Raw genomic sequence first — 27,735 nt, 5'->3', positions numbered from 1 at the left:
AGGACCCCAGGCCTGGGGGGCTCTCAGAACAGCCGCGGCGTCCCTCGAGCCCCTGTGACACGCACTGCCCGGGTGCTCACCACCGTGCGGCCCCGAGCCGGTCGGGGCGGCTTCCCGACCTGCGAGGAGCCCAGCTCACGGAGGCGTGGAAGAGGCCGGCACGCGGCGGGGGCCCCGCCGACTCGCCACAGTGTGTGACGGTGGCTCCTTCTCTCGTCCCCCCGCCCAGGCCAGCTGCGTGCGGTCCAGCAGCTGTGCCACTTCTACAGCACGGTCAGGCCCAGCGAGGCCCAGTGCGTCATCTACCACGAGTTCCAGCTCTCCCTGGCCCGGAGGGTGGCTGACAAGGCGCTGGAGGGGCGGCTCCTGGAGACCATCAGCCAGCTCTACCTGGCCCTGGGCACCGAGCGGTGAGGGCCGGCTCTACGGGCCGGGCGGGGGTGGCGAGGACGCTGGGCCGCCCTCCCCGGGTCGCCTCTCCTCCGAGGCCGTTTTCTTCCCGAGCACCAGGCACGTTCTGAGCTGGCAGGCCGGGGGGTCATCCCAGCTGACACTCGGGACCCGCGAGGCCCATGACATGGTGTCCTTCAGTCTGCACTGGCACACCTCCCCAGGGCAGGCAGACCGTGTGCTCCGGGCTGTCCTTCCTGCCGCGGTGGCTTCTGTAAGCTGACCTCTGCCTGCTCAGAGTCTGCTCTCCCTGGCCCAGCTTCAGGCCAGGCCCTCATCTGTCCCCTCAGATGTAAGGACAGTGCCACCTGTGCCCGGAGGATTCTCGTGCACGGGAGACATCTGGCCATCCCACCTGCTTCCCCCGGGGCAGGGTTTCAGGTCCCATGTTCCATGTGAACTGAGCGTCCTGGCAAGGCAGGGTGATGGCCGGCCGGGCCGTGCAGCCCGCAGTGGCCAGTGCCAGTCACTGGCCACACATCCTCCAGCGTGGGGACTCCCGGGAGGGGCCAGCTCCCCACAGGGGCCTCAGAGGGCCAGTTGTGGCCTCTGCCACCCCCATCGGACCAACAGGCCAGTGCCCTAGATTGGTGCTTCTCAAAGCAGGGTCCCTGGACCAGCAGCACCCACCTCGGGGGAGAGCAGTCAGAGAAGGACATTCCTGGGCCCCAACCCCAGACCGGCTGAGGCAGAAACTCGGGGAGCGGGGCCCTGTAGTCTGTGGCTTACAGCCTTCCGGGAGCTTCTGATGCTCACTAGAGTCTGGGCACCTCTGGCCTAGAGAGTCCCAGCGTGTATCCTGCTGCCCCAGAGGGGTTGGGGGGTTGGGGAGGTGGAATCGGAACACGCGATGGGGCGGGGGGGGCGCGGACTGGGGACACGTGTCCTGACCCCGCCCTGACTCCAGGGCCTACAGATCGGCACTGGACTACACCAAGCGCAGCCTGGGGATCTTCATCGACCTGCAGGAGAAGGAGAAGGAGGCGCATGCCTGGCTGCAGGCGGGGAAGATCTACTACATCCTGCAGCAGGACGAGCTGGTGGACATGTACATCCAGGTGCGCCGGGCGCCTGCCGCTGCCGGGGCCCCCGCCGCCAGCATCTGCCACACGGGTCTCGGTCCCCAGGGCCCAGGGGCACGTGGCCCTCACAGTGCCCCCCGCCATGTCGCCACACAGTAGGTCCTCAATGAGTGTGCGCATGACGTGCCCACTCGACTTGCGCAGCGGAGCCTGCTCCGGCAGCGCGTGGCACGTCTCCTCGAACACTGTGTCGTTCGGGACAAAGTAGGAGGCTCGCGAGCCCTGCGAGTTTTCCACTCCCGAGCACCTGCTGTGTACCTGCCCGGGCCAGGGCTGACGGTCCCGGATCGGGGGCTTACAGCTGACGGGGGGACAGGCTCCTCAAACGAGGCCGACTCGCAGGAGTGAGGGGGCGCAGAGAGGAGGGTGAGGTCCTGTCCGTCCGGGTCACAGAGGCTGGTTCGAGGTGCAGTGAGTGGGGGCCAGTGCCCACCTGGGGAGGGGGCATTCCAGCAGCAGGACTCACAGGTGCCAAGGCGCACTGCATGGGGGGCTGGCAGCTCCTGGGCTGCGAGCAGTCAGGCGTGGCCGGTGCACCCAGTCATTCACGTGGTGGTGTTTGTCGAGCACCTACTATGTGCTGGGCCCTGTGCCAGGCCCTGGATACGGCGGAGCAGCCGACAGCCTTAGACCTGTGGTGAGAGCGACGGGCAGGCGTGTGCCGTCAGCCATTACTAAGGGCTACAGAGGAGACAGTGAGGCGAAGGGCCAGGAGGCGGGAGCCCCGGCGAGGCCACGCAGAGCGCGCTGCGGTCTGGGCACAGCTGGCGGGATTCGGGGGCTGGCTCCGAGGCAAGCTCCCCAGAAGTCCACACCCACCAGCTCCCGGGGCCTTGACAGCACAGGCCTCCCCCAGGGCTCCAGGCCTGAAATTATCATCCTCACGCCAGTGGGTGCTAATGGCCCCCAACGCACGGGGCCTGAGGTGCGTGAGAGGGGAGAGGCCCCCAGCACGCATATCCGGCCATCCAGCGCGTGCAGAGCGGCTTGAGGGCCCCAGGGTGGCCCGGAGAGGGCTGCGAGGTCCCCACAGGGGCCACTGGCCACCTCGACCTGCCGGAACACTGGGCCTCACGAGAGTCCGCACACCCCCACAGGTAGCACAGAACGCAGCCCTGTACACGGGGGACCCCAACCTGGGGCTGCAGCTGTTCGAGGCTGCCGGGGACATCTTTTTCAACGGGACCTGGGAGCGGAAGAAAGCCGTGTCCTTCTACCGGGTGAGTGGCCCACGTCAACGCGGGTGGGCCACAGGGGGCGTCCTTCCGTGGACGACACGGGGGTGGCGGGCAGAGGCCCCCGCCTGGAGGCAGGGCCTGCCGCGCACACGCCTCGCTGCCCAGTGGTCTTGACCCCCAGCCCAGCCTGGAAGTGCAGAGACAGGAAGGACCGTGGGGGGGCCGCGGGAGGGTCAGGCTGACAGCACGTGACAGCCCTGGCTGAGTGCGCCCCCACCCACGCAGGAGGCAGTGAGGCTCAGGGAGGCACAGGGTGTGTCAAAGGGCACAGGGCAGGTCAGCGGGGCACCGAGACCAGGACCCAGGCCGCGCGTGCCCCGAGGGAGGGCGGCTTCTCCCCACGCCGCTTCCCGCCGCTGCCCAGCTCCCAGTGTGCAGCTCAGCCCCAGGGGGTCAGAGAAACGTGGCATTTTTAGAGCGGAGAGGGGTGTTGGTCACTCCTGGTCTGGCCCTCACTGCCCAGGAGGGGACGGGCTGGTCTGGAGCTATGCAGTGTAGACCAAAGGGCTGCAGTTCACGCCCCGGCTCGCTCCCCGCCCTGTGTCCCTGCGGGTGTCAGGACCTCTCTGGGGCCACCCTTCTCTCGGGGGACAGAGCCGTGTGAAGACCCAGGAGCGTGGCGGGGGCAGGATGCTCCAGCGTGTGTCTGGGGCTCTGGGGAAGCCTGACCTGCCGCCTGCGTGGGCAGGACCGGGCGCTGCCCCTGGCCGTGACCACAGGGAACCAGGAGGCGGAACTTCGGCTGTGCAACAAGCTGGTGGCCCTGCTGGCCGAGCTGGAGACCCCGCAGGACGGCCTGGAGTTCGCCCACGTGGCCCTGGCACTCAGCATCACCCTGGGTGAGCCCTGCAGCCCCGGCCCCCAGGGCCTCTGCCTCTGAGATCGGGAGGGCAGGGCCAGAGGTCCCCGAGAAGCTGCCCCAGGACGGCGTGGGCCCCTCCCGTCCACAGGCCGGCCTCTCCCACAGAGCTCATCCAGCCCACCACCCAGGCCCCGCCCGGGCTGGCGTGGGGTCTGTCAGGAACAGTACACTTGCCACGTGGCTGGACTCTGCCAGCTCTGCAACCTCTTCTGCTTTGTTGCCTTGCTGACCACACGGTCTGCATTCCAGAAACTCCAGGCCTCTCACGGGCCTCAATGTGCCGGGCTGCGAGCCGCGCCTTCTCCTCGCTCGGCCAGCCCGATATTCTCTGGCTGGCGAAATCCCAGTCCCTTGCCAGAAGCTGGCCCCCGGGTGCTGGTCGGACCGTCCCAGGCCGGCTGTCTCCCCCCAGACACGGGGAGCCCCAGAGGGCTGGGCACGCAGTAGGTGCACGGCAGGGTTTGCATGCAGACCCCAGCATGGCTTGCCTGGAAGGGGAGGACCCAGACACAGCCCAGCGCCCGAGAATGGGGTGGGGGCTGCCTATGCTGCACCAGGAGGGCCGTGTGGCCCCTGCGGCTGGCCAGAGCCCCGGTGCCTGCGAGCGCACAGACCGCATGACGTTTGGGGTCTCCTGGTGTGAAACGGCAACCACGGCCCCCCACCCGGGCGGGTGTGTGCGGCTCAGAGCTGGGGCCCCACGTCCCCGAGGGGGGCGGGGAGCGGGCCTCACGGGGTCCACCTCCAGATGGGAAAGCGGGTCCTGGCCTAGGATGTGGCTGGCCGGCCTTTGAGACAGCGTCCAAACTGGTGCTCCCAGGGGGCCCGGCCCCGCCCCCCATGCCTCCCAGGGGGCCCGGCCCCGCCCCCACGCCGGGCCCTCACGCGCGCCCCTCCCCGCGTCCGCAGGGCGCCGGCTGAACGAGCGGGTGGCGTACCACCGCCTGGCCGCCCTGCACCACCGGCTGGGCCACGGCGAGCTGGCAGAGCACTTCTACCTCAAGGCCCTGTCACTCTGCACCTCGCCGCTGGAGTTCGACGAGGAGACCCTGTACTACGTGAAGGTGTACCTGGCGCTCGGCGACATCATCTTCTACGACCTGAAGGTGGGTGGAGGGAGGGGGCAGGGGGCTGGGACCTGCGCACGGACCCGCAGGCCTGGGTCCAGGTCCGCCTCCAGCACCATTGGTGTCCGGGGGCTCCGGGCCTGGCCGCGAGGAGCGGGCCAGGGCAGCACACTCTCCGGGCTCCCACGAGGGCCAGGCCCCGCCCTTCAGAGCTCAGGGTCAGCGGAGGAGGCTGACATGTGAACAGATGAGGGCAGCCGCTGGGTAAAGGATACAAGGAAGGGTAGTCAGGGGGGCCTCCTGGAGGAGGTGAGTGCAAAGTTGAGTCTTGACAGTCAAGCGGAAGTCAGCCACGAAAACGTAGGAGGGGGAAAATGACTCTTGGGGGGTGCGGGAGGGGGTCACCATTATCCCTAGAGAGCAGTGAAGCAAGATGCAGCCCAAATCCTCACCTCCTCCAGGAAGCCTGCCAGAATGTGCAGAGTTCTCCCTGGAATCCGGAGATACCTTTAACCCCCATGTTACCTGGGCAGGGCAGGAACGACCATCTCACTTGAAAGGAGACCTGGGCTCAGGATGGGGTGCGACCTGACCCAGGTGTCCAAGCAGGGTCACCACTACAGGAAGTCAGGCAGAGTCTCTGCCCTGTCAGAGCTGGAGGGGCCAGGACCCCACAAACCGCCCCTGGAGTGGCCCTGTGTGCTCATGGCACCTGGTGGTCAGAAGTGGTCACTGCAGCCTTCTGCTACGTCAGATCCGGGCAGTTCTGGGGGGTCCCATGGATCCGTGACAGCTGCAATGGAGCCTCGCCCAGCCCAGGCTCTGTGCCGCCCACGCCCCTGCCCTGCGTGGGGCCCGGCACCCCGTAGGCGCTGTGGTGGGGGGCAGAGGGTTGTTGGAGCTGCCATGCGCACCTGCCTTCATCTTCTTCCGGTTCCTCGCTCTGCGGGGCGGCGGGGGTGGGGGGGGGCAGTGAGGAGCCAGGGCTGGTGAATTTGGACTCTGTCTTCTGTCCTGAAGAGCCATCGTGAGCAGGGGACAGACAGGCCAGGTTCTGGTTATAGGGGGGTCCCTCAGGTAACCGGGGTGCGTGGGAGGGACCTGGGGACAGGCTGGGGTGGGAGGCAGGCGTTGCGGCGGGCGGGGCACCTTGACCCGTGAGGCTGGGTTTGCGGGAGCGGATGTCCAGGGGAGTGGTACCTGTCGGCACGGCAGGGAGGGTCCGGAGAGAGGGACACTGTGAGGGGCTGTGCGCTGGGCCTGGCCCGCGAAGGGGCCGGGACAGGCTGGCGACCGTGTGGACGCTGGTCAGCGGGAGACCAGCCGGGGGGGGGGGGGCCCTGGGCTGCGGCGGCTCCGCAGGGGCTCGTGGGGCAGCAGTGAGACCCCAGCTCGGCCCAGGGGGAGAGTGGCAGGGCCGGGGGGAGGCATCTGGCAGGGCGGCCCAGGCGCAGACTACGGGGTTCGCGGCCCTGGCTCCAGGGCAGAAAGGGGGAGCCGCAGTGGGGTCTGGAGTGCAGGGGCTCCCAGGGTAGCCCCGGCCCACGCGGACTTCCGGTGCGACCCGGACGGGAGCCGGAGCTCACCCTCCCGCAGCCTCCCTGGAACGGGGGCGGAGCGCACGAGGACCTCTGTCGCTGGCCTCAGGGGCGTCCCGCCTGCCACAGGCCGCAGCCCTGGGGTGACCGGCGCGGGGTGGGGACAGCGCCTGGCGGGCATGGGCGCAGCGTCGGGGGGCGGGGCTCGGCGTGCCCGCCCCTCTCTGCCCGGGTCTGGGTTAAACGCCCCGCCTCCCCGGCAGGACCCGTTCGACGCGGCCGGGTACTACCAGCTGGCGCTGGCGGCCGCCGTGGACCTGGGCAACAAGAAGGCGCAGATGAAAATCTACGCGCGCCTGGCCACCATCTACCACAACTTCCTACTGGACCGCGAGAAGTCCCTCTTCTTCTACCAGAAGGCCAGGACCTTCGCCGCCGAGCTCAACATCCGCAGGGTCAACCTGGCCCCCCAGCGGTGCTGCGGGCGGGCGCCCTGGCTGGCCCCCAGCCCCCCGTCCTGAGGGCCCAGCCTCGCGGAGTGGGTCCTGGTGGCTCATTTTCTGGGAAACAGAGGCACAAAGGGAGGGGCCAAGGAGCAATAAACGTTTCTGCAGTAGCTCCTCAAGTCTGCAGGCCCTCTTCCCCGGTCGGCCTCCTGGGGAGTGTCCAGGGACCAGGCCCCAACCTGGGGGCCACCTGCTGCTGCACCCAGTCCTCAGGTATGAGCAGGAAGGCAGTGAGTCCGGTGGACCCAGACCAAGTCCCCTGCCAGCCCCCCCATGTGGCCTTGGGCAAGCCACTGCCCTCGAACCCCGGTTCCTTGCCGATGGTGGGGGAGCGGGGTGGGGGGTACGGTCCGGAAGGCCCTGGGCTCCACCCCCTCCCCTCGCTGTGCCTCCGGCACTGTGCGCTGCCTGTAACCTGCCCTGTGAGGCTGGACCGTTCTCACCCGCGTGTACAGCTGAAGGAACAGCCCGCGGAGGTTAGATGTGCTGCCCGCTGGCACTCAGCAGGTGGGCCGGGACAGGGCTCCCGAGCTCAGCACAGCAAGCGCGAGCCCCCACCAGCCGTCTGGGGGTGAACGTGAGTCTGCCGCGGGGGGCCGCTGCCCAGCCCGCAGCGCGCCTCAGTGAAGTCCTCTCCCTAATTTATAGGCGGGGAAACCGAGGCTCCAAGAGGCCACGGCGCCCCTCACCCGCCGGACAGGGTTCCAGGCTCTTTCTCGTCTTTATTTTATTAATAAGATAAAACCACATGACATAAAAGTAACCATTTAAAGTGACCAATTTGGTGGCATTTCCATCATTTATAATGTTGTGCGACCGCACGCACCTCTGTTAGCTCCAAAATACGGTCACCTCCCAAAGAAGCCAGTGCCTGTGACCCGGTCACCCCGCACCCTCCCCCAGACCGGCATTTGACAGACAGGAAAGCCGAGGCCGAGGGGAGGGACTTGCCGTGGGGCGGAGCCCGGACTCCGTCCGGGGTTGGGTCTGAGCCCAGGAGAGGTGGCAGAGCCCCCAGACCCCAGTGCAGGAGGGCAGGGAGCTGAGCGCATCATCTTCCCTCTGGTCCTGGGGTACCCGCACTCAGGGGCGGCCTGCGGGCCTCGCCCACCAGGGGGCAGCAGAGAGCTTTCCAGAACCGGCGCCTCTGGGCAGAAGGAACTGGTCCCAGCAGAGCTGAGGACAAACCTTCTAACCTTGGCCTCACGCCGCCTTCTCTGTGACTGGGTTTGCAATGGGGAGGAGGCCACACGGTCACTGAGAACACACGGCCCAGCGTCCTGCCCCGCATGCAACAGGAAGCCCCCGGCTTGGTTACCGGAGGACACAGTTGTCAGAGGTCATTGATGGGCCAGGCCACGCCCCAGGCCTGGGTTGGCAGCCGCTAGGGGTGGGGTGGGGCTGGGGGTGGTGGGCTAGTCACGCCCTGCACTGCGCGATCCTGAAGGAGGCCTTGGAACCCTGGCCTTCCGGGTGCTGCCGCGGCTGTGGCCCCCGCCCTCCCACCCGGGGTCCTGCTGGCCGGACCGGCCTCGGCCCTTTGCCCTTGGACAGCGGTCCGAGGAGGTCTTGGGGGGAGGCTGGGCCATCCAGCCCCTGGGATCAGACCCCAGCCCCACTTATAGGCTGTGGGGTGTGGGGAGCTTATTCCTCTGGGCCCCATCTGGGATAGCTCGCACGAGGCTCACAGACCCGGAACCTGGGGGTCCGAGCCGCAGGCCCAGCTCAGGGCCAGGCCGAGGGCTCACAGCTGCCCGTCTCCTGCCGGCAACAGCCATTACCATAGCGACACCGCGGGCTGCAGAACCCCGAGCCGAAGGTCGAGTCGCTCTGGTCACCGCCTACCCTCTCAGACCCTCGGTCTCTTCCTTGTCAAAAAGACAGGCCCCACCTCGGGGTTCTGAGCACGGAGAGAGACCGCGTGCTGCGGAGATGGTTAGAAGAGTCGGAGTCCGGAAATGCGTTAACTAACACGGATGCGGGATGCGGGAGACGGGGTGGACGGCAACGCCAGCTCCCCCACCCCTGTCTCCAGGGCTTGTTATTCTCTCTCACAAACCTGGCTTCCTTATTATTATCATTAGTTACTATCGGGTTAGTAATTACAACCCCAGCCAACTCCCAGACGCAGCCTCCAGGCCCCCACCGTGTGATCAGCTATTTCTTCTCTTTTTCTTATCCTTGTCCCTGGAGCAAGAAGTCCCAGAATAGGTCAGGTGAGTGGCCCTCCCTGCAGTGTGTCCTTGTGTGCGAGTCCACACCCGCTTCTGATGACCTTGTTGCTCCCAGCCCCAGGCCTCCCGCCAGGACTGCAGGCATCTCTCCCAACACCGTGCTGGGCACAGAGTGGGTGCCCAGAACCGGGCAGCCAGCCCCTCACAGGCAGCCGAGATAGGAGGCCAGGCCGTGGCTGGCTTGGGCCCCAGGGCAACAGCCCAGTCCTGCTCTGCCCCTCTGAAGGCTGGGGCCCGGACAGCAACCCCCCAAGCCTTCTTTCAGCGCAGTGGGTGTGAGATGGGCACGTGCTCGGCACGTAGTAGGCCCTCAGCCCTATCTGCCGATGGGCACACAGCCCAGGAGCCCTACTGGCCTGGTTTCGGAGGGGGCACCTGTATCTCCACTGGGTCCGTTCAGTCACCGTCCCACGCAGGTTCACTGTGCACCTACTGTGTGTGGGCTCCATTAACCGCTGAGGGCCAGGTGCAGCTCTGAGCCTTGTGGGGACTGGGGGGACTAATGGCCTCTCCCAGAGCAGGCCTTGGGGCTGGGGATGAAATCATACTCCTTGCCGGGGACCCCTGGAGACGCCCACCCATCTCCCCAAACACAGGGTCACGCAGCCCGCCCAGGGTCGCATAGCCCGCTCCACTGCGGGGAGCTGGCTCTCCGCCCTACACGGCTGTCTCCAGCCTCCTTGCTCTGTTCCAGCTTTGTCTGAGGGGCCCATGTCGACCCAGGTGTAGGCTGGCCTCGGTTTGGATGAGGACACAAGGATCCGAGGGGGATCGTGACTTCCCCCAAAGACGCACGGCGTCTGTGGCCCTCGTCACCATCACGCGGAGCCCTCGAGCAGCAGCAGGTGCAGTGCAAGGCTGAGGCCTCTCCGCAGGGGCAGGAGACCCTGGGGCAGGGGCAGGGGACCCTGGGGCAGGGGCAGGGGGTGAGCTCTCCGCCAGCAGAGGGTTCGAGCAGGCCAGAGGGCCTCCCAGGGGGACGGAGAGGTGCGTGTGGATGCCTTTGAGGGTGCTGGGGGCATTAAGGGGATGCTCGGTCTGGTCCGCACACCCGGGGCCCAGCCCGCTTTGGGTGTGCCCCCCTGGGCGTCAGGGCCTGCCTGGGCAGGGGGCTGCGAGGCCAGCGCAGGACACAGCCTCAGGTCCAGGCCGAGCCTCTCGCTCGCCGGCGCCGGCAGACAGCCCCTTCGCGAGCCAGGGTGCCAGCCCCGCCGTGTGCCTGTGGGCCCGTCTGGGAAGGCGAGTGACGGCCCCTGCCAGACCGTTAAGATCCACACGGAGAGTTTGCCCCCGGGCTTACTAAGCTCAACACACCAATGTGAAAATACGGATAGAAGAGCGAGGTGTGCTCCAGCCCAGGCGAGAGCAGCACCCTAAAACAGCCCCGTGCAGGCGAGACCGCGGCTGCGATGGGACTTCACGCCCGCACGGCGTGGCAAAGGCAAAGAGGCCTCCCAGGTGTAGTCAAGGTCTCTCATCAGCGACGCCGAGTCGAACGGGAGGGTATCCTGGGTGGGCCTGACCTAATCAGGTGAGCCCCACGAAAGCGGGTCCTGCAGGGAGAGACGAGAGGCTGCAGAGCTCCTACAGCCTCCCTGTGTAGGGGGGCACGTGGCAAGGAGCCAAGGGGACCTCAAAGAGCTGAGGGGTCCCTGCCGATAGCTCCCAAGACCATGGGGGCCTCAGTCTTGCAATCGCAAAGGTCAGGTTCCGCCGGGAACCGCAGGGGCCTCTTGTGAAATCACAGCTCGCTGACCCCTCAGCGGCAGCCTGTTGGGACTTGGCAGGAAACCTGGTCGCCACTTCCGGCCCACAGAAGCCATGCAATAATGAGCAGGTGTTTTCGGCAGCTAAAGTTGTGATTGTTACACAGCACAGACGATAAACACCTGGGCTTAGCCGCAGGTGTCCCTGCAGGCCCCTCCGGGACGGCCCGTGGTCAGCAGCACTCCTGACAGCCCTGCCCCGCGGGCCTCCATCCTCACCCAGCCGTCTGCCCGTGCTCTCCAGGCTCCACAAGGCCAAGTGCACAGCCTTGAGGTTTAACTCCCACCCCAGGAGTTAGCGAGGGAGGCAGAGAGGGCGGGCCAGGTGTCGGAGCCGCAGGCTCCCAGCCACCCCCAGTGCGGCTGTGGGGCCCCGGGCAGCCGGGCTTCGGGCCTTCCTGCCCTGGCCTGGCCTGGGTCTCTGGGCTGTCGCTGTCCCCCAGGGCAGCCATGTTCAGCCGCAAGCGTGGCCCTTGTCCGCCAGCCGCTGAGCTCACGAGGTCGGCCTCCACCGCACAGCTAGAACAAAACAGGATTTCACAAGCCCCGCCTGTGGGCTGGGCTCGCAGCGCCCTGGGAAGAGAGAATGCAGGACCCGGGGTGTCTCCGGGAAAGAGGGGCGTCCCTCCCGGAACACACAGGGTGGGCTCTGCTCTGGTGGGCCTGTCTGCAGGGCGGGAGAACCTCTCTGGGGACTTATCAATTAGAAGGGTTGGGGGAGGACTGGGCTGGGTTTCCAGAGAAATCCGAGGGAGGGAGCTGCTCTGAGCTGACGCCTCAGGCTCAGAACAGGCCTCGCCCCTGAGCGAGGGCGGCAGGGGCGACCAGGACACTCCTGTCTCCTCTCCTCACCCCCACCTGCCCCCTGAGGGCAGCCCCGGCTGCATCCGGCCCTGAGCCAGCAGGCGCAGGCGGCCAGGGTGGCCACAGGCCCAGCGGGCCGCAAGAGGGCCCAAGGGAGCTCAGTCTCCACTCCACATGCTCTGGGCTCCTCGGCCAGCGGGAGCGGACACCAACATGGCCCGGATCCCCGAGCTGAGTGTGAGCTCGGCCTGGCCCTGACCGAGGCCCAGCCAGACCACATCTGCCTTCCCGGACACACCGCAGGGGGCCCTGCCTGGGACAGGGCGGCCAAGGGAGAGGGGCTCTCATCGCCTCCCCCCTGCCCGGCCCCTGAGCGCTGCTGTCTCTGCGCAGGGCCAGCCCGGCTGGAAGGAGGCCCGACCTGCTGGGCGCTCAGCTGCTCACCCGGGAGCCTCAGCGGGCCCCTGATGCCTCACCCCGATCTCCAGCCAACACCGGGGCAGATAGGGGCGCCCCAGAGCCATCCGGGCAGACACGGGAAAGGCATTCGCGTTCTTCCCCCCTCTCCCCATGTGATGGATACTCTTAGCAACGGGCACAGCCCCACCGGGACCCGGCAGGGGTTTCTGCTGTGCTCCCCAGGCCTCGGAAGTTCATGCACAGGGCCGGCCGGCTTCCGCCACCACTTCCTGTCACCGTCTCGGCGGCGGTCCCAGAAAATGCAGCAAAGCAAGGGAAAAGACAGACTGGAAGGATTATTAAAGACAGGAAGGGACGTTATTCACAGATGGTATGATTGTTTACAGAGAGACCCTCGAGCGAGGCTCAGGCAGCTTGTAGGATGAGGAAGGAGCCAAGTTTGCTGGGGAAAGAGTGAACGAAAGTGAATTCCAGTCCTACGGACCAGCAGCGGGGAGCCAGGAAACGCGGCTTCAAAACTCGCACAGTTTATGATAGCGAGAAAGGCGTGCGAGGCATCCAGGAACAAGCCTGACCAAGTATTCACGGTGTTCCTGGGCGGGAAAGCGCGGTACGGTAAAGACATCCGTTTTCTTCAAATTTATATACAGTTTCCTGGCAGTTCCAAGAAAAATCCCACAGGGTTTATATAAAACTGATTCTAAAATTTATGTGGAAAACGAGAAGTCAGGAACAGCACTCCAAAAGCAGAGGAAAAATTGGGCGGGGGATTTGCCTGACCAGATCTGACGGTTTATGATCAGAGTATTTCCGAATGCAGGGTCGCATCGGGACAGGGGTAAATCAATAACTGAGAGGCAGGAGGTGGCCGCGACCTCGATCACCCAACACGTGGACACTTGAGGCAGAGCAGGCAGCTCGGCAGTGAGAAGCTGGGCGTTTCGGCCACCGGTGCCTGAGTGCCGGGTGGCCCCATATGAAACCATGTCCCTACCCCGAAACGTCTCGAAGTGTGGGAAGCGGAAACGTGAACTTCTGGACAAGTAAGCGAGAGTATTCACATAAGCTGATGTCTGCAGCAAGACACAAATAGCACACGAGGGGCAGATGGGGAGGTCTGACTGAGCTGAAATTACAGACCGCTGTTCGGGAGTCGCCTCGGACAAAGACAAAGCGGAAAAACCGCCACAGGCTGGAAGACGTTTGCAACACTTGTATCCAAAGCAGTGGTAACAATGTGTCACAAACTGGCCGCAGGTCCCCGGGGGATGACAGCTTGGAGACAGCAGGAGGAAGGCGGGGGCTCCCAGGGCTGGGGGACTTGGAGAGCATCTCGGCCTCTGTGGGACACAGCGGCAGGTGTCCTCATGAGGTCGGGACCCCGCACGGAGGAAGACCGGGAGAATCCCCACACGGGACAGAATGTTCTTCGCTCTCTCCAGAAATCCCTTAAGCTCCTCTCTGGGCTGTTTGTTTTTTTGTGTGTCATTCCTCCCCCCTCCCCACCCCCCCCCCCCAGGACGAGGACAAGCTCGGGCCAGGCGACGGTCTGTTGCATTTCCTGCTGTAGGCTCACCGGGCTGCATGTCTGACGAATACGCATTTTGCAATTCCTGTCCTGGGCCACGGCACATGTGCTGGGTGGGCAGTCGGGGCCGTGACATTTTCAGGACAAGGCACATGCAGCCCCTTCCGTGGCTGAGGCCCGAAGAGGGGACGTGGGCTGGGAAGAGTGGAGCCCAGACCCCACTGTGGCCGCCGGCTCCCCTTCGACCTGCGCCCAGGCCCCGACACCTTCATTTCAGACTCTGACTGTGAGACAACACGTTTCTATAGTTTTATGTCCCCGGTGCGTGGTAATTGTGTCAGCAGCCCCAGGAAACCAATCCAGGTCGACAGCTGTGTCCAGTCCTCCAGGACTCGGGGGCCAGGGGAGGCCTGGCCCAGCAGCAGAGGAGGCCCCGGGGGGCCGCGTGGGCGCCACCCCGCCAGGCGGCACTGGGCCTGCTCCCTGCGGCCTCGGCACAGGAGTGCGGTGCTGGCGGCAGGAATAACCCTGGCTCATTTTGCATATCGCCATCATCCTATCTCAGGGATGCTTGCTCATGGCGTTAGATGCTGCAGTGGGGTGTGAGGGGCCCCTGGTGCTGGTCGCCTCCTGTCCCTTTGACCTGGCGGGCCACCCCTGCATCTTACACGTCCCTCATCAAACAGGGGCTCCAGGCCCTGGCTCTGCGGTGGCCATGGGCAGGCCCTGCCCTTCTCCGAGCCTCCGTTTACCAAGCAGGAAGAGAAGTCACCACACCCCGGGGCGTGGAGAAGGCTGGAGGTCTGAAATCAAGGTGCGTCCAGTCAACGGCGGGGCCTCACAGCAGTGTGTGTGTTTGTTACGGACTCCCACGGGCGCCCCCAAACTCTGACACCCTCCAGCTCGAAGCCCGGCCTCCTCCACTCCCATGGGGCTCTCTCAGCACAAGGAGCCGGGGACATGCAGGCTGGCGTCCCTCATGCAGACTCTCCACCTCCTGCGGCCAGGGGCCCAGGGAGAGCCCGCTGCTCTGACCAGGTCTATGCAGACACCAGCCAGCGTGGGACCCGGACAAGTCCCGCCCCTCTCAGGCCTCGGGTTTCTCATCTACAAGATGAGAGGCTGCACCTTTCTCTACAACCAACACACAGACCTAAGGGAAGAAAAGATCGTCATCCTTGGTTGGCAAATCCAACATCATTTCTACTATGTGTATATTGCTGTGTCTTCCAGATTTTATGAAATAAGCATATATTTAATATATATTGTAATCAGAAAAGAGTAAATTCTGTAAAAATTATTTCATAAAATGAGAAAATCCTCATGAATCATGTTTTTCAAAATGAAGATACTGCAAGGTCTGTCAGTACGATTTTAACCCAGCAGTGCACACGCACACTCACACACACCCCACGACTCAGACCCGAGGACATCACCCAGACGTCAGCAGGGACCCACCCCGCCTGTTGGGACTGGGGTTCGCGTTCACTTCCCGGGGTGCAGAAACAAATTACTATAAACTGAGTGACTTAAAACGACAGAAATGTATCGTCTCCAAGTCCTGGAGGCCAGAGGTCTGACGTTGAGATGTCAGCAGGGCTGGGCCCCCTTGGGAGGCTCCAGGGGAGGGTCCTTCTTGTCTCTTCCAGCCTCTGGTGGCCACCTCACCGCGCGGTCCCCCTCCGCCTTCACGTGGCCTCCGCCCTGTGTGTCTGCTATGAGGACACTCGTCGTTAGATTCGGGGTCCTCCCAGACAATTCTGCACAGCCACCTGTCAAGATCCTTAACTTGGTCATATCTGCAAAGACCGTTTCTCCGAATGAGGCCACATTCACAGGATCCTGGGCGTTAGGATGTGGACACAGACTTTTTAGGGCCACCATTTAACCTCCTTTGGGGGGGCATGATGACTTTTTAAAAAGGATTTTTTTTGCATATTCTTTGCTACTTTCTAAATTATCCACAACAAAATTTTATTATTAGGTACAATCGGTAATAATAAAATAATAAACAAGCCGTATAGAAATAAGTTATTATCTCATCTTGAGAGAGAGAAACAGGAAGAGAGAGGCAGTTGACCAGGGGGTGACTGTGGGCCAGTCCCCTCCTGGGTGTGCAAAGTCCCCGTTGCTCGCCCTCCCTCCCCGCTCATCACAGAGGGCAGGAGCAGCTGTGTCAGCATGTCAGGTGACATCGCCACACAGGCATTTCTCGAGTGGGGGGGAGTCCTGTGGCCTGAGACCATGGGGATGGGGACCGAGTGACGTGGGACCTCGGGGAGCAGCGCACGGAAGGCCGTGGCCGCCGTTCCCGGAGCACGTCTGGGCAGCACCCTGCAGGCCACCTCATGGGTCACTCGTGGCCCCGGGTGAGGTCCGTGTCGTCACCCCACTTTACGGGTGAGGAAATGGCACCTCCGACGGTTGGATCATGTGCTCGGTGCTCACGGCGGGTGCGCGGCACAGCCGCGTCTTGGACAGGGGGCGTGGGCTCAAGGACACAGCACAGACTTTAGCTGAATGTCAGCCGGAGAACAGGTCCCGTCGCCCTCCCTGGGTGCGTGCAGAGGTGCTCAGTAAATGCTCCTGGACCCTGTTTCCCTGAGGGCGGGGCTTACGTCTGATTCACTCAGGGGTTTGCCAGTGTCCGACCCTGAAGAGGCGGGACCCCTGGGGGCAGGGGCAGGGTGGGGGCGTGGCCTGAGCCCTGCCCCCATGTCTGTTCCCAGGTGCTCGCTTTGTGCCCTCCCTGCCTCGGTTTCTCCACCTGCACTGTAGGGGCGGACGCTGTCCCAGGCTCTGTCGCGCTCTGCTCCTCTGGTCCGTGGTGACAAAGGGAAGAGCAAGCTCCCTTCCCCCGGCTGCGGCCTCCGCTCCTTCCCCCGGCTGCGGCCTCCGCTCCTTCCCCGGGCTGCGGCCTCCGCTCCCTTCACCGGGCTGCGGCCTCCGCTCCCTTCCCCCGGCTGCGGCCTCCTGGGAGGTCAGCGCTGTGCTCTCAGCATCCCAGGCCCCGGGCCCAGCGGGAGGCCGCCGGCCTCCCCCACCCCCCTCTTCCTTCCGGAAGGCGTCCCAGGACCTCGAGTCTGGGAAGAGCACTCCTCCTGGCCTGGGAACGGGCCTTGGGGACCTGGACGTCTGCTGGGTGAGCCCGTGCCTGGAGCTGGACCCGGACACACAGCCCAGCCGAGCAACATGCGTACACACACAGCGTACACACACACACACGCACACTCGTGCAACATCGCTCTGCGATCGCCGTGACGAGGCGTGCCCTCGAATCGTGTCAGTGCAGAGGAGGGCATTCGGCGAAAGAAAAATGTCGCCGGCGCCCCACCGCCGCAGTGCCCATCCGGGAGGAGTGGCAGGTTTGCGCGAAGGGCGTGTACGCATATATCGCTGCTGATTTCTACCCAGATGGCGCCACACAGCCCCCAGGGTCGCTGTAGGAGGCACTGTGACCCCCTCCACGCAGACTGTGCAGGGGACAGGCTGTCTGTGGTCCAGGCACACGGCTCCCTCAGACCACCTGCTGTGCAGCATTTGAAGCATTCTGATTTTTCGGCGTCATCGAAACGCTGTGGGAAGCATCTGCCATTCGCCATTAGAGCAATAAATTTCCTCGGGATAAATTCGAGGAGCCTGGGAGCTCCCTGTGTGAGCCTCTGGCCCTGTCTGCCTGTCCATGCACAGTCCCCGCCCCCACTCTGAAGTCCAGCTCAGGGTCGGGGCAGAGGGCGCCCCCTGGAGGCGGGGGTGGGATGGGCCGCCCTGAAACTATACAAGCGACCACAGGCCTCGCCTTGCACAGCAGGTGCTGGCCGCTGGCCCTCTGCCACTGCTTGTATCTGAGACAGGTGTGGGCCATGTGACCGTCCCCAGGGCCCGGAGGATGGCGAGTGGGGCTGCTCTGCTGGGGAGCTGCCCCAGAGAGCCATGCTCACGGAGACGCTGGCTCGCGATGTCACCCTTCCGGTGGATTCCGTGGAAACCCTCTCCCCACGGCGTGGCTCTGAGTGCTGCTTGTGGGACCCCGCTCTGGGAGCCTGGCAAGGCCGACTCCGAGTTCCTGGGGATGTGACCCACCCAGGGCACGGCGGCGTGGCCAGGAGCAGGGACCTCAGGTGACTAGGGAGGGTGCACATGGGTCAGAAACACTGGTATTGGGCCATGTGTAACACATGGATGGACCTCGAGGGCACTGCGCTAAGTGACATGAGTCAGACAGAGAAACCGTACAACGTCACTTCTATGGGGGATCTAAAAAGGCTGAACTCACGGAAAGAGACCACAGATTGGTGGTCAGCAGGGGCTGGGGGAGCGGGGAGATGTTGGCTCAAGGCTCCAGATTTCCTATTAGAAGACGACTGTGACTACGGCATGGTGACTACAGATAGTAATATTGTGGGACTTGCTAAGACCATAAATTTTAAATGTTCTCACCACAAACATAAAGAAGAAATGGTAGTTAGGAGACCTGACAGAGGCGTCATAATGCTATGGTGGCTGGCAATCAAGTCGCAGTACACACACACACACACACACACACACACACACACACAGGGAGCCCGGGGCGGCGAGTCCAGGGGCGACGCCTGACCTGGCGGGGGAGGGGGAGGCAGGTCCTAAGTCGAGGTGTTCTACGTGAAGAAGAGGGGAGAGCACACCCTGGGGGAGAGGCGGCCAGGGGCGAAGGCCTACAGGAGGGTGACAGAGATGCCACTGCAGGGCCTGCAAGGCTCGAAGTAGAGGACCGGGGGTGGGGGCGCCCCAGGAAATGGAGAGGGAGAGGCCGCTGAGGCCGGTCCGCACGCCGGAGGGCCAGGCTAGGACCCGCTGCTCAGACCCGCCGGGAAGGGGTGCAGGGCGGGGGCGTGCCTCAGGGCTGTGGCCAGCGAGGATGGCTGTGGCCAGAGTGGGCGGAGGAGCGCTGAGTCTGCACAAAGCCACCGAGAGGACGGGTGACGGTGAGGCCCCTGGCGCAGGGCGGCGCCCACGTGTCCACCGCGCAGGGACATTGCAGCCGCCCATGCCACGCCCGATGGGGCCGCGCCACGGGCTCGCCCGCCAGCTCCCGCGTCGTGCCCGGCGGGGCTCTCGGCCGGCACGTCACACTCAGGCAGTGACGGCGAAAGGGCATCGGGTCTGCGGCTCAAAGTGCCGCCAAACGGCCGAGCCCACGCTGGGCGCCACGGGGCCCGGGCCTGGTGGGCCCCGGTCCTCTCCCAGCCCCAGCCTCTTCCCCCACCTGCACGGCCGCCCATGCCGCCCTTGAGGGACACGGCCAACTTGCTCCCCCAGCGGCCCCACGACTCTTGGAATCAAATGCGAGCTCCTCTCCGGGGCCCGGCGCCCTTGGCCCAAACCCATGTCTCTGGCCCTGTGCGTCCCCGGCCACACCGTGCCACAGAGAGCCACCCTTCACTGTCCAGGGCCTGCCTCCCCCCTTCCCGGGACAAGCTGAGCGCTGGCAGGCAGGTAGGTCCATGCCACCATCAGCGTCCGCCTGCTGAGCCTGGGGAGAAAAGGTCCTCGGCGGTCCCCACGACCCCACGCTGGCGGGCTTGAGAACGAGGTTCAGCACAGTGCCGCACGAGCGCCGAAGTCGAAGCCTGTCACGCAAACGTCCGTCCACCAGCGCAGCTTCGGGGTGCCTCCGTGGGAGCTGCTCCCGACCCGCTGGACGAGTCGGCCTGCTGCCCAGACAGCCCCGGCGAGGAAGGGGCTGCAGGGGGGAGAGTCTGGAACCCCGTGTGGCGAGGCGCCCCCGACCACCAGGGTCTGGTCACGTGCAGGGTGCCAGGCGGCTTCCGCACCCCCAGCTCCCACCTCGTCCCCGGTGGCTGGCCATCCTCCGGTCCCCACCCACGACACGCTGCTTGGCCGCACGCCCGGGGAGGCGCTTCCTGGGCGCAGGGAACCGCACGGTTGTGGGGATTTTTCCTTACTTACTTTTTTAGTACAAATGTCTGCATTTTAGTGGGAAGCGTGTCTTTTTAATTAATAAAATAGAAAGGGAAAAAGTAACAAAAAAAAGATTCCATTTATAGGAAATGTCTAGAATAGGCAAATGTATAGAGGCTGAAGTCCATCCGTGGATGGGGGGTGGGGAGCGGAGGGAGTGATAACCGGGGCTCCTGGCACCTCCCGTGGGGGTGAGGAAAGATCCTGAAGTCCACCGTGGTGACAGCTGCACGTCATGCAAATGTACTAAAAATCACTGACTCGTGCACTTTATAAGTGTGACCTGTGCAGCATGTGACTTGTGCCTTCACAAAGCTGTTATATTTTTAAAATCCCAGGTGAAGGGTGTGCCGCACTCTAAGGTTTTGAAGGTGGAGCCCTTTCTGACAATACAAGAGCCGGGTGTACCGTGGGGACCGTGGGGACGGCAGGGGTGGAGAAGGACGTCCCTGTGGCGAGGAGCCGGGGGGCAGGGACCCGGATGTGGGTGCAAAGCCCACGCAGAGTCTGGGTCTTGGCTGGCGGGGGCTGGGGTGGGGGGGGAGAGGGGCTGGGGCGGGGGAACGGATGAGAGCTGAAGAGACCACAGGTGGGTGGAGGGTCGTGTGTTTAAGAGAAAGACTCTGTCTGCAGGGATGGGAGGCCGGAAGCATGTAGTCCTCTAGGATTAGCGAGGATTAGCGTTCAGGCCGAGAGGTCAAGGCTGGGGGCTAGTTCTTTGCTGCCTGACGGCTGGCCCCTGGCAGCAGAGATGTAGGAGACAGACACAGCGAGGTGCGGGGTGTACCTAAGAGGGTGGGAGCCAGCGTGTGCACTTTAAGGGGGAGGGACCTGGGGGTCGGGGGCTGCTAGGGCACCGGCATGTCACAGAGCAGGACATGGCAGAGCCGGAGGCCTCGGGGTCTGCAGCTGGCTCCATCCTGGGGCTCCGTCCCGGAGCGCTGAGTGTCAGCCACGCCCGAGCCTCCTGCAGGGTCGCCCAAGGCCGACCAAAGGCTTCCCCGGCATGTGCCCCAGAGGGTGCCCTGTGGCCTCCCCGGTTCCAGCATCCAGTGTGGCCAGGCTCTGGGCTCAAGGCACAGGCTGGGCCCGGGGGGGTTGCTACCCGGGCAGAGGGACCCACGCAGGCTCCAGAGTGAGACAGACCTGGATTCACGTCTCAGGTGCGTCGTCCTGGGTGAGTCCCTTCGCTGCCCCTCGACTCAGGTCCTCGCCTGTAAAATGCGGACCTTCTTGTGCAGACGTGAAGGGGACGATGCTCAGCACGTGGCAGGCACTTTAAAAACACGGCGCGTGCCTGCAGTGCTGAGCTCTCTTGGCGAGGGGTCTGGCTGGGCTCGGCCCCGCCCGGTACAACAGCCTAAGTCGCATTCCCGCGGGCGGAAGCCCGGACCACGCCGACCACGACCACTGCCCTGCAGGGGATTTGCTGGCTCAGTCGACTGAGAGCTGAGAAAGCGACAGCTTCAGGCCCAGCCCGCTCCAGTGCGAGACCAGCTCACTTTCCGTCCTCTCGGCTCCCCTCCTTGGTGCCGGTTTCCAGGCAGACTCTCCCCTGGGGGCATCCCTGGGCTGCGGGTCACAGCCTGTCCCGGTGGACCTAGCGAGAGTCTGTCTGGGCCAGGGAAGAAAACACAGCTCCAGCCAAGGTCTCCTTGTGTGGAACCGGCTCTCGCGGGTTGAGGGACCCACCCTAAACCAATCACTGAGGAAGGGGGCGGGATGTGCCGATCAGGGCTCACCCCGGATGGCCTGGATGGCCGGGGCTCAGTCCCACCTGAGTTTCATGACCAAGGACCAAGGACGGGGAACCAGGCTCCTGCTCATCAGGAAAAGGGGGAGCAGACCCAGAGGGGCAGCAGGATCTGCCGGCCGAGCTGGACACTGCCACAGGGGGCGCCTGGGAGGGGCGCCCCGGTCCAGGCCGAGCGGCCGCGGCCGCGGGGGAGCCCAGCCTGGCAGGAGACGCGTGGCTGCCAGCTGCCCACCGACAGAGTGCGTGGCCCTGGGCAAGTCGCTCCACCTCTCTGAGCCTCGACGTCCTCCCCTGGAACACGGGGTTGGTAGGTGCCCCTCGGGGATGCTCCAGGGGTCCCACGGCACCTGAGCACAGAGTATGGTCCGAGGGGGGCGGCAGGTGTCGGGGTCCCTGGGGGTGGGGCTGGGGGATCTGTGCCCCATCAGCAGCATCACAGCTTTGAGGGGAGCCCCAGAGGACCACGAGGCAGTCTCTGCACCCCGATTCTGAGGGGTCTCCTCCTTGCCTCGTCTGCAGTCCAGCAGGCCCCCAGGACGCTGGGGACATAGCTCAGACTGTGCCCCAGCACTGCTGACAGCCCACCCATTCCTGACAGCCTGGGTGGCCACAGTGACTGTGTTGGGCATCGACCCCCCAGCTCTGAAGAGGACAGAGGGGGACCCCAGAGGCTGAGACCAGCGACTCCTCAGAGGACGAGGCCGAGCGGCCCCCAGGACAGCTGCATGGTCAGCCGGGAGGGTGCGGCTGGCCGCCAGTCTGGACAGGACGTACCCTACTAGGCCACTCCAGTCCGGGAGAAGGTTCACGGCCAACTCGTGTCGAGGACAGGGCGGGGTGGGGCTGATTTCCAAGAAGGGCCCGGGCCGGAGACACTCAGAGCCGAGGCTGCTGTCTTGAGAGAGTGCATGGAGCGGTCGCCGGCCCCGGTTTCGTCACCCTGGTCCGCTGGCCCCTCCGGCCGCTGCCCACTCCCTCCAGCATTGTCCCGGCTCCTGTCCGAGCCTCAGCCTCAGCCGCTTCGAAAGCCGCTTCGCACCCGAGGCCCGAGGGTTGGGTCCCCGGTCCGCGGCTCGCTCGGGCTTGTCGCCGAGCCTCTCTGCGGCCTGCCTTCTTCACCAGCATGCTGGGGGTGCTGGGGACAGTGCCCCCTCCGGAGGGAACGGTCACGGTTAGACACACATGCTCCGTGCCTGACGCGCCCCAGAGACCGGGCGGTGGGAGCCCCGGCGGTCAGTCGGCCTCCCCTCCGTAAAACGGACGTGGAGCGCCCGTGGTGCTGGGGACGGCACGGACTTTGGGGTCAGATACACTGTTTTCTCATCCTGGGTCCACTATCTAGCGGCTTAGGGGCCTTGGAAAAGTCACACAAACTCTCCGAGCCCAGTGTTCTGTGCTCGAGAGATGGGAGAACCAGCGTCCCCACCCCCACCCTAAAAACAAAAACAAGAACACCCCGCTGGGGCAAAGGCAGGCAGCGCACAGGCGGGGCTCGCGGTGCTGGGCCTCTGCGCCCGGCTCACGTCCCCCCGCCACTGTCCCCCTCCCATGCTCCTCCGCCCCCCGCCTTGCTCCCTCTGCCCCTCAGAGTCTCACTCGGCCCTCGGCTCCTGCATTTGTCTTCCGTGCTACACGGCAAGTGATTGCGGACCTAGTGGCTTCAGACAACGCGCTTTATCATCTCACAGTTTCTGTGGTCAAGAGCCAGCATGTGGTGGCTGGTCCCCACGCAGGGCCTCGCTAGGTGCCAGCAGCCGCATCCCCGACTGGAGGCTCAGCGAGGCCACGCCCAGGTCCGAGGGGTGCTGGCAGAACTCCGTCCCTTCCAGTTGTAGGACTGGAACCCCTGTTTTCGTGCCGTCGGTCAGCTGAGGGCACCCAGCTCCTAGAGGTCGCCCTAGGCCCCCGCCTTGTGGCCGTCCCGGGCCCCTCACACTCCCAAGCTCTGTACTTGGAGCCTCTGACTTGGGGCAGGGCCCAGTCCCGTGCTGTGCCCCGGGGCATGTGGGTTCCCCTCCCCCACTCCCCCACCCCTCCCCCTCCGCTCACGCCGCACCTGCCAGGCGGAGGCCACGACAGTGTCAATACCACAACACGGCTCCCCGGAGCAGCGTCCAGGGCTCCCTGGGGCTGCGCTTAGTCCTTCTCCCTCTCTCCCAGAGGCCAGCGGCCAGGGCGAGGCCGGGGTACAGGGGGACGACCCCTCTCGGGGGGCCTCCCTTCCTCCGAGTGCCAAGGGGAGGGCTGCAGGCGGCGTGGCCCACGGCCCCCTCCCCACGCTCACCCCGAGCAGGGCCCGCCCTCTGAGTCACCCACGAATGTTGGTTAACGAGTCTTATCCAAGACCGAGGTGTGGCTGGGGCTGGTCCTCGAGGTCCCCAAAGTGACATAAGCTATGACTTCATCTGATGCGAAACCCAGGCCCGGACGAGGGGCGGGTCAAAGGGCATAGCCTGGTCAGAGCCTGGAGAGCGTGGCCCGAAGACGGCCCCGCCGTCTGGCTTCGGCAGAGGTCACTGCGGCAGTGGCCAACGCCCGGCCTGACCGCACTTGGGAGCGAGACGCCCACCCGCTGCCGCCAGGGGCTGCCTCCGGACCACGGTCAGGCACAAGGGGCTCAGGCTGTGGCTCATGTCATGGCTTCAGCCTGGTCACTCCAGATAGCAAGATGCCCGACCTGCGCCTGGCAAGGTGTCCCCTCTGCCCCAGAGTTTTGGGGTGTTCCCTGGAGGGCACTTCCCATGAGCTCACGAATAAGGCAGAGCGTACAGGTGGCACCCCTGCCTCCGGCCACCGCTGCTCTGCCCATTGGCCAGGGTGCTCGGTCCCCTGGCACCAGAGTTCACGTGCTGGGCAGCCCACGGGACCCTTCAGTGCCAGGCCTCGGGGAGAATGCCTTGGTCGCAAGCGAGTTTGTCAGAAGGTCCCAAAGCGCAGTGTCTGGGCCCTCGCTGACATGGTCCTAAAGTCCCTCAGTCTTTGCAGCCCCGTCCCCTCCGCTGGAACCTCTCTGCCCTGCTGCGTTGTGTGCCACAGGTCACCTGGCTGACCTGAGTTCACTCCTTGGACAGAGGCTGGCGGAGCTCTCCCCTTTGGGAGGAGTGTCAGACGGGCGTGGGGAAGGCACACTCGGGCTTGGGTGGGTGAGGCCACTCCACTTCCCAGCAACCTTGGCATCGCTGGCCCCTGCCTCTGAGTTCGCTTCCAGATCATTCCACCACGCTCGGGCACTACTGCCGAGGCGCTCGCTCTCACCTCCCCTCGAAAACTCCGAGTCGCCAGCCGACTGACAGAGCTTCTTGTGGGGTTCCTAAGCTGTGTCGCCCTCTGGTCCCCATCGGGGAATAGTCTACGGGGAGCTACACGGGACTCACTGCGGAGGGCGTCCGGCCGTTCCGCAGCGTCCTGTTTCTGAGGCTCCCCGGGGAACCCCGCTCTCTTCTCAGTCGGTGGGGAGGGTCAGGCTGCTTCAGAGCAATGAGGTGTTCTCATCACGTGGGCATCACGGTTCCCTCGCTGCCCTGGCTGCCGGGAAGCTCAGAGGCGAATTTGTGGGCACGCCCGTAGAGTACCGTCTCAGACGAGAGCTCCCACGTCAGCCTCACCTCCTGCTTCCCAACACGTTCCTGCCGCTGTTTTGCTCTGTGATTGCTTTTTCTCTCCCCTCCTTTTTATATTGTTCTCATTTGTGAAGCGTCTTCAATGTTTGGGCCGAGACGAAGGGGGAGTAAATGATAAATTAACGTAAGTGAAACGCGCCTCCCGGCATTTGCTGGAGAATGGGCCGGGACGGCAGGGCAGAGGGCCCGGTGACGTGCCAGGGCACACTAGCAGGGCCAAATCTGGGAGCCTGGCCTGAGGACAGTGCGCCTCCCGTCCCCGTGTGTCCTGACAGTAGGGGGAGCCTCCGCCCTCCTTAAAGCGTCACCTGGGCCCCCGCTGGGAAGTGGAGGATGCTCGCCCACAGGAGGGGCGGGGCTCTGGGAAACCTCAGATGCCCCGGAAGCCCCTGAGGGTGTCTTTGCTGAGTTGGCAGCAGGAAGGGGCTGAGCAGAGCGGCAGGGGGGACTCTGGAACGGGACAGAGCGCACTGGGCCTCAGGCCAGCCCACGCTCGCTGCCGCCTCTGGGATCCTGCCGGCCAGCCCCCTCCACCCACGGCCACCCATGTCCAGGAAGAACACAGGAAACTCCCAGGATTCCCCACTGCTTCCTGGTGGAGAAGGGAAGCTGCCGTGTGCCCTTTCACTCTGGGCCTCGGTTTCCCCATCTGTACAAGAAATAAATATCTCCTTGGCAAGGTGGTTGTCAAGGTCAGATCAAGTGACCGCTAGGGGGCCATGTTCTTCTGAAGGGAAGAACTTGGACTGGACCCAGAGCCGAGTCCCAGGCCGCCGCACGCTTGGCCTTCGCCTTCCAGAGCCTCCTTCTGAGGAGCCGTGACCATTTGGCCTAATAACATGAGCGGAGCCGTGGAGTGGCCTTGGGGCCCGCGAAGCAGCAGGTGCCACTTGTCAACCAGAGAAGGCATGCGGGCTCCGCCTGCAGCCCCCCCCCCCCACCTCCACACCCTCCGCCCCCATCCATGTGAGAAAGGTCTAGCAGACCCGAGCCCTGGCCCTTCCCAGGCCCCTGCTGGTCTGTGCCCCAATAAGCCAGGCATGCTGGGACGGGTGTGCACCCTAAAGAGTCTGCTCTGGGTCGCGAAGCCCCCCAGGATGTCCCGGACCTGCAGGAGATGCAAGCCAGGCCCCCTGGCCAGTGTCGGGGGAGGCCCAGCCCAACAGCTGGCGTTCTGGGTCATTCCATAGAAAGTTCCGTGTGAAACTCTCCACATCTTCCAAGCACATGCACTTCCGGTTTTTCTAGGCAGAAATCCATATTCCACTGCCCTTTGTCACCGAGGAAACCCCAGCCCCCTTCACACCCCACCCCCGGTGCCCGCCCATGCTCTGCCCGCCGCCCCTCTGGGCCCCCGTGGGTGCTCATGCCCGGCCCCCAGCTCCTCCCCCCGTGTCTCTGCAGTCTGAGCCACTTCCTCCAACAAGCCTGTCTGATCCCTCTGCGGGCAGTGCCCAGTCCTTCAGGGACCCCAAGGCCCTCACTCGGGGATGGGACCCACCCCTCCCCACTGCTCCAGGCCCCACCCCTGCCCCAGCTCCCTCTCCCTCCTCTGAGCCGGCGGTGTCTGACCTCCTGGGTGTCCATAACCGTGGGTGGAATCAATGTCTTTACAACCACCAACACCGCGCCTGGAGCCCAGCACTGCCCCCAGCGGGGCAGTAGGTCGAGCCACTGTGCACCTCAGACCTGTCGCCAAGGGAAATCACAGGTGTTTCCACACTGTCCTGCAGTGCCACAGCACCTCCAAACGCCTTCTGCTCCCCGATCCCCACCACGTGGGAGCCCCCGGGCTATCTCACCGGCCAGGCACTTTTACTAAGGTGTGTATGTCGTGGATTTATCCGTCGTTTTAATGAGTGTATTCGATCGCATGATTTCCCTTTGTAATGCTGTGAGGTTTGTTTCAGGCCCTTAAAAAACATCGCTCTGACTCCGGGACCTCACCGGGAGGCCAAGGGGCCGCAGTGGCAAGCAGGGGCCTGGCTCCGGGTCCTCTTCCTCTCCTGAGTCCCTGCCCTGACCTGCCTTTGCCTCCCAAACCTCTGACCAAGGGGTGACGAGGGCCTGGTGTGTCCTCCTCTAGCCCCTTGAGTCTCGTTACCCTGTCCGCCTCCGAAGGGGCTTCTGCCCGCTCCCCTGACCCCTCATCGCACTGGCTTGACATGCCTGTCACCAGGTTCTGGGCCCCTCGGGGCAGGACGCTGGGTCCGAAGCGGCCCTTCAGAGACCGTGGGGATGATGAGGAGAATGGAACAGCCCCCAGGTCCTGCATGCTGACCACGCGCCAAGTATGACACACCGGCGAACACGGCGCCCTGCATCTACTCTGTGGGGTCCCCCCAACAGTGCTATGAGACAGCAGAGGGCTATTCATCCTCCTTTCACAGGAGGGGGATGGAGGCAGAGCTGTGCACCCCGACAGCTTGTCCAGAGCCCGGGAGAGTGCAAGCTTCAGGGTCTCGAGGGGGGAGGGGGGAGTCGGGACAAGGCTGTGGCCCCCGGGGTGTGTCCCTAGCAGAGGGGTGACATCCGTGCAACCTGTCGTGGTTGTCACCCAAAGTAAGTGCTGAGGGCTCCCCAGCTGAGGAAGCGTGGGGGAAGGGGTCGGAGGGGCGAGGGGGAGGGCTCCGAGACAGACCAGGTGGGTGAAGGGGTCTGGACTGGTCGGTTTCTATGGGCCAGGGCGGAAGGCTGTAGCTCAGGTCCTTGGAACCCCGGACAGGGACATGCCTGGTGCAGGAACTCTGGGGGTGCCTGAGACCTGCCCTCTGGTGGCGCCCCCTCCCCACGTCCCTCACTCACCCCTCTGGGCCACCAGCATGTCCATCGCCGGATCTACCAGACCAGGCTGGCCCAGTCCCACCCCCCCCCCTCCTGCCGCCGCCCCGAGCGTCCAGGCC

General features: G+C 64.7%; 1 protein-coding gene and 1 long non-coding RNA gene across 5 annotated transcripts in view; both read left to right on the top strand.

Annotated features, from left to right (window-relative positions):
- The window catches only part of SH3TC1 (SH3 domain and tetratricopeptide repeats 1), a 37,218-nt gene extending 29,699 nt beyond the window's left edge, over positions 1-7,519 (top strand). For 3 of the 4 annotated variants that reach the window (XM_016127138.2, XM_016127139.2, XM_036227460.1), the window contains exons 13-18: positions 230-410; positions 1,358-1,508; positions 2,630-2,752; positions 3,459-3,609; positions 4,542-4,738; positions 6,501-7,519. In XM_016127138.2, the coding sequence (XP_015982624.2) occupies positions 230-410; positions 1,358-1,508; positions 2,630-2,752; positions 3,459-3,609; positions 4,542-4,738; positions 6,501-6,758 (1,061 nt within the window). In that variant the 3' untranslated portion in view covers positions 6,759-7,519. The remainder of the gene's footprint in view (positions 1-229; positions 411-1,357; positions 1,509-2,629; positions 2,753-3,458; positions 3,610-4,541; positions 4,739-6,500) is intronic. The other variant, XM_036227461.1, reaches the window with a different exon arrangement.
- An 18,766-nt stretch (positions 7,520-26,285) lies between these two features.
- Positions 26,286-26,972, top strand: LOC118608642. Its single transcript, XR_004953018.1, has 2 exons — positions 26,286-26,655; positions 26,743-26,972. It is a non-coding gene; the product is annotated as an uncharacterized LOC118608642 (long non-coding RNA).
- The last annotated feature ends 763 nt before the right edge of the window (positions 26,973-27,735 follow it).

Source organism: Rousettus aegyptiacus, unplaced genomic scaffold, assembly GCF_014176215.1.
Source record: "Rousettus aegyptiacus isolate mRouAeg1 unplaced genomic scaffold, mRouAeg1.p scaffold_m13_p_10, whole genome shotgun sequence".
In the NCBI taxonomy this organism is placed as follows: domain Eukaryota; kingdom Metazoa; phylum Chordata; class Mammalia; order Chiroptera; family Pteropodidae; genus Rousettus; species Rousettus aegyptiacus.
Note: the sequence above shows the minus strand (reverse complement) of the source record. Positions and strands in the feature narration are given on the sequence as shown.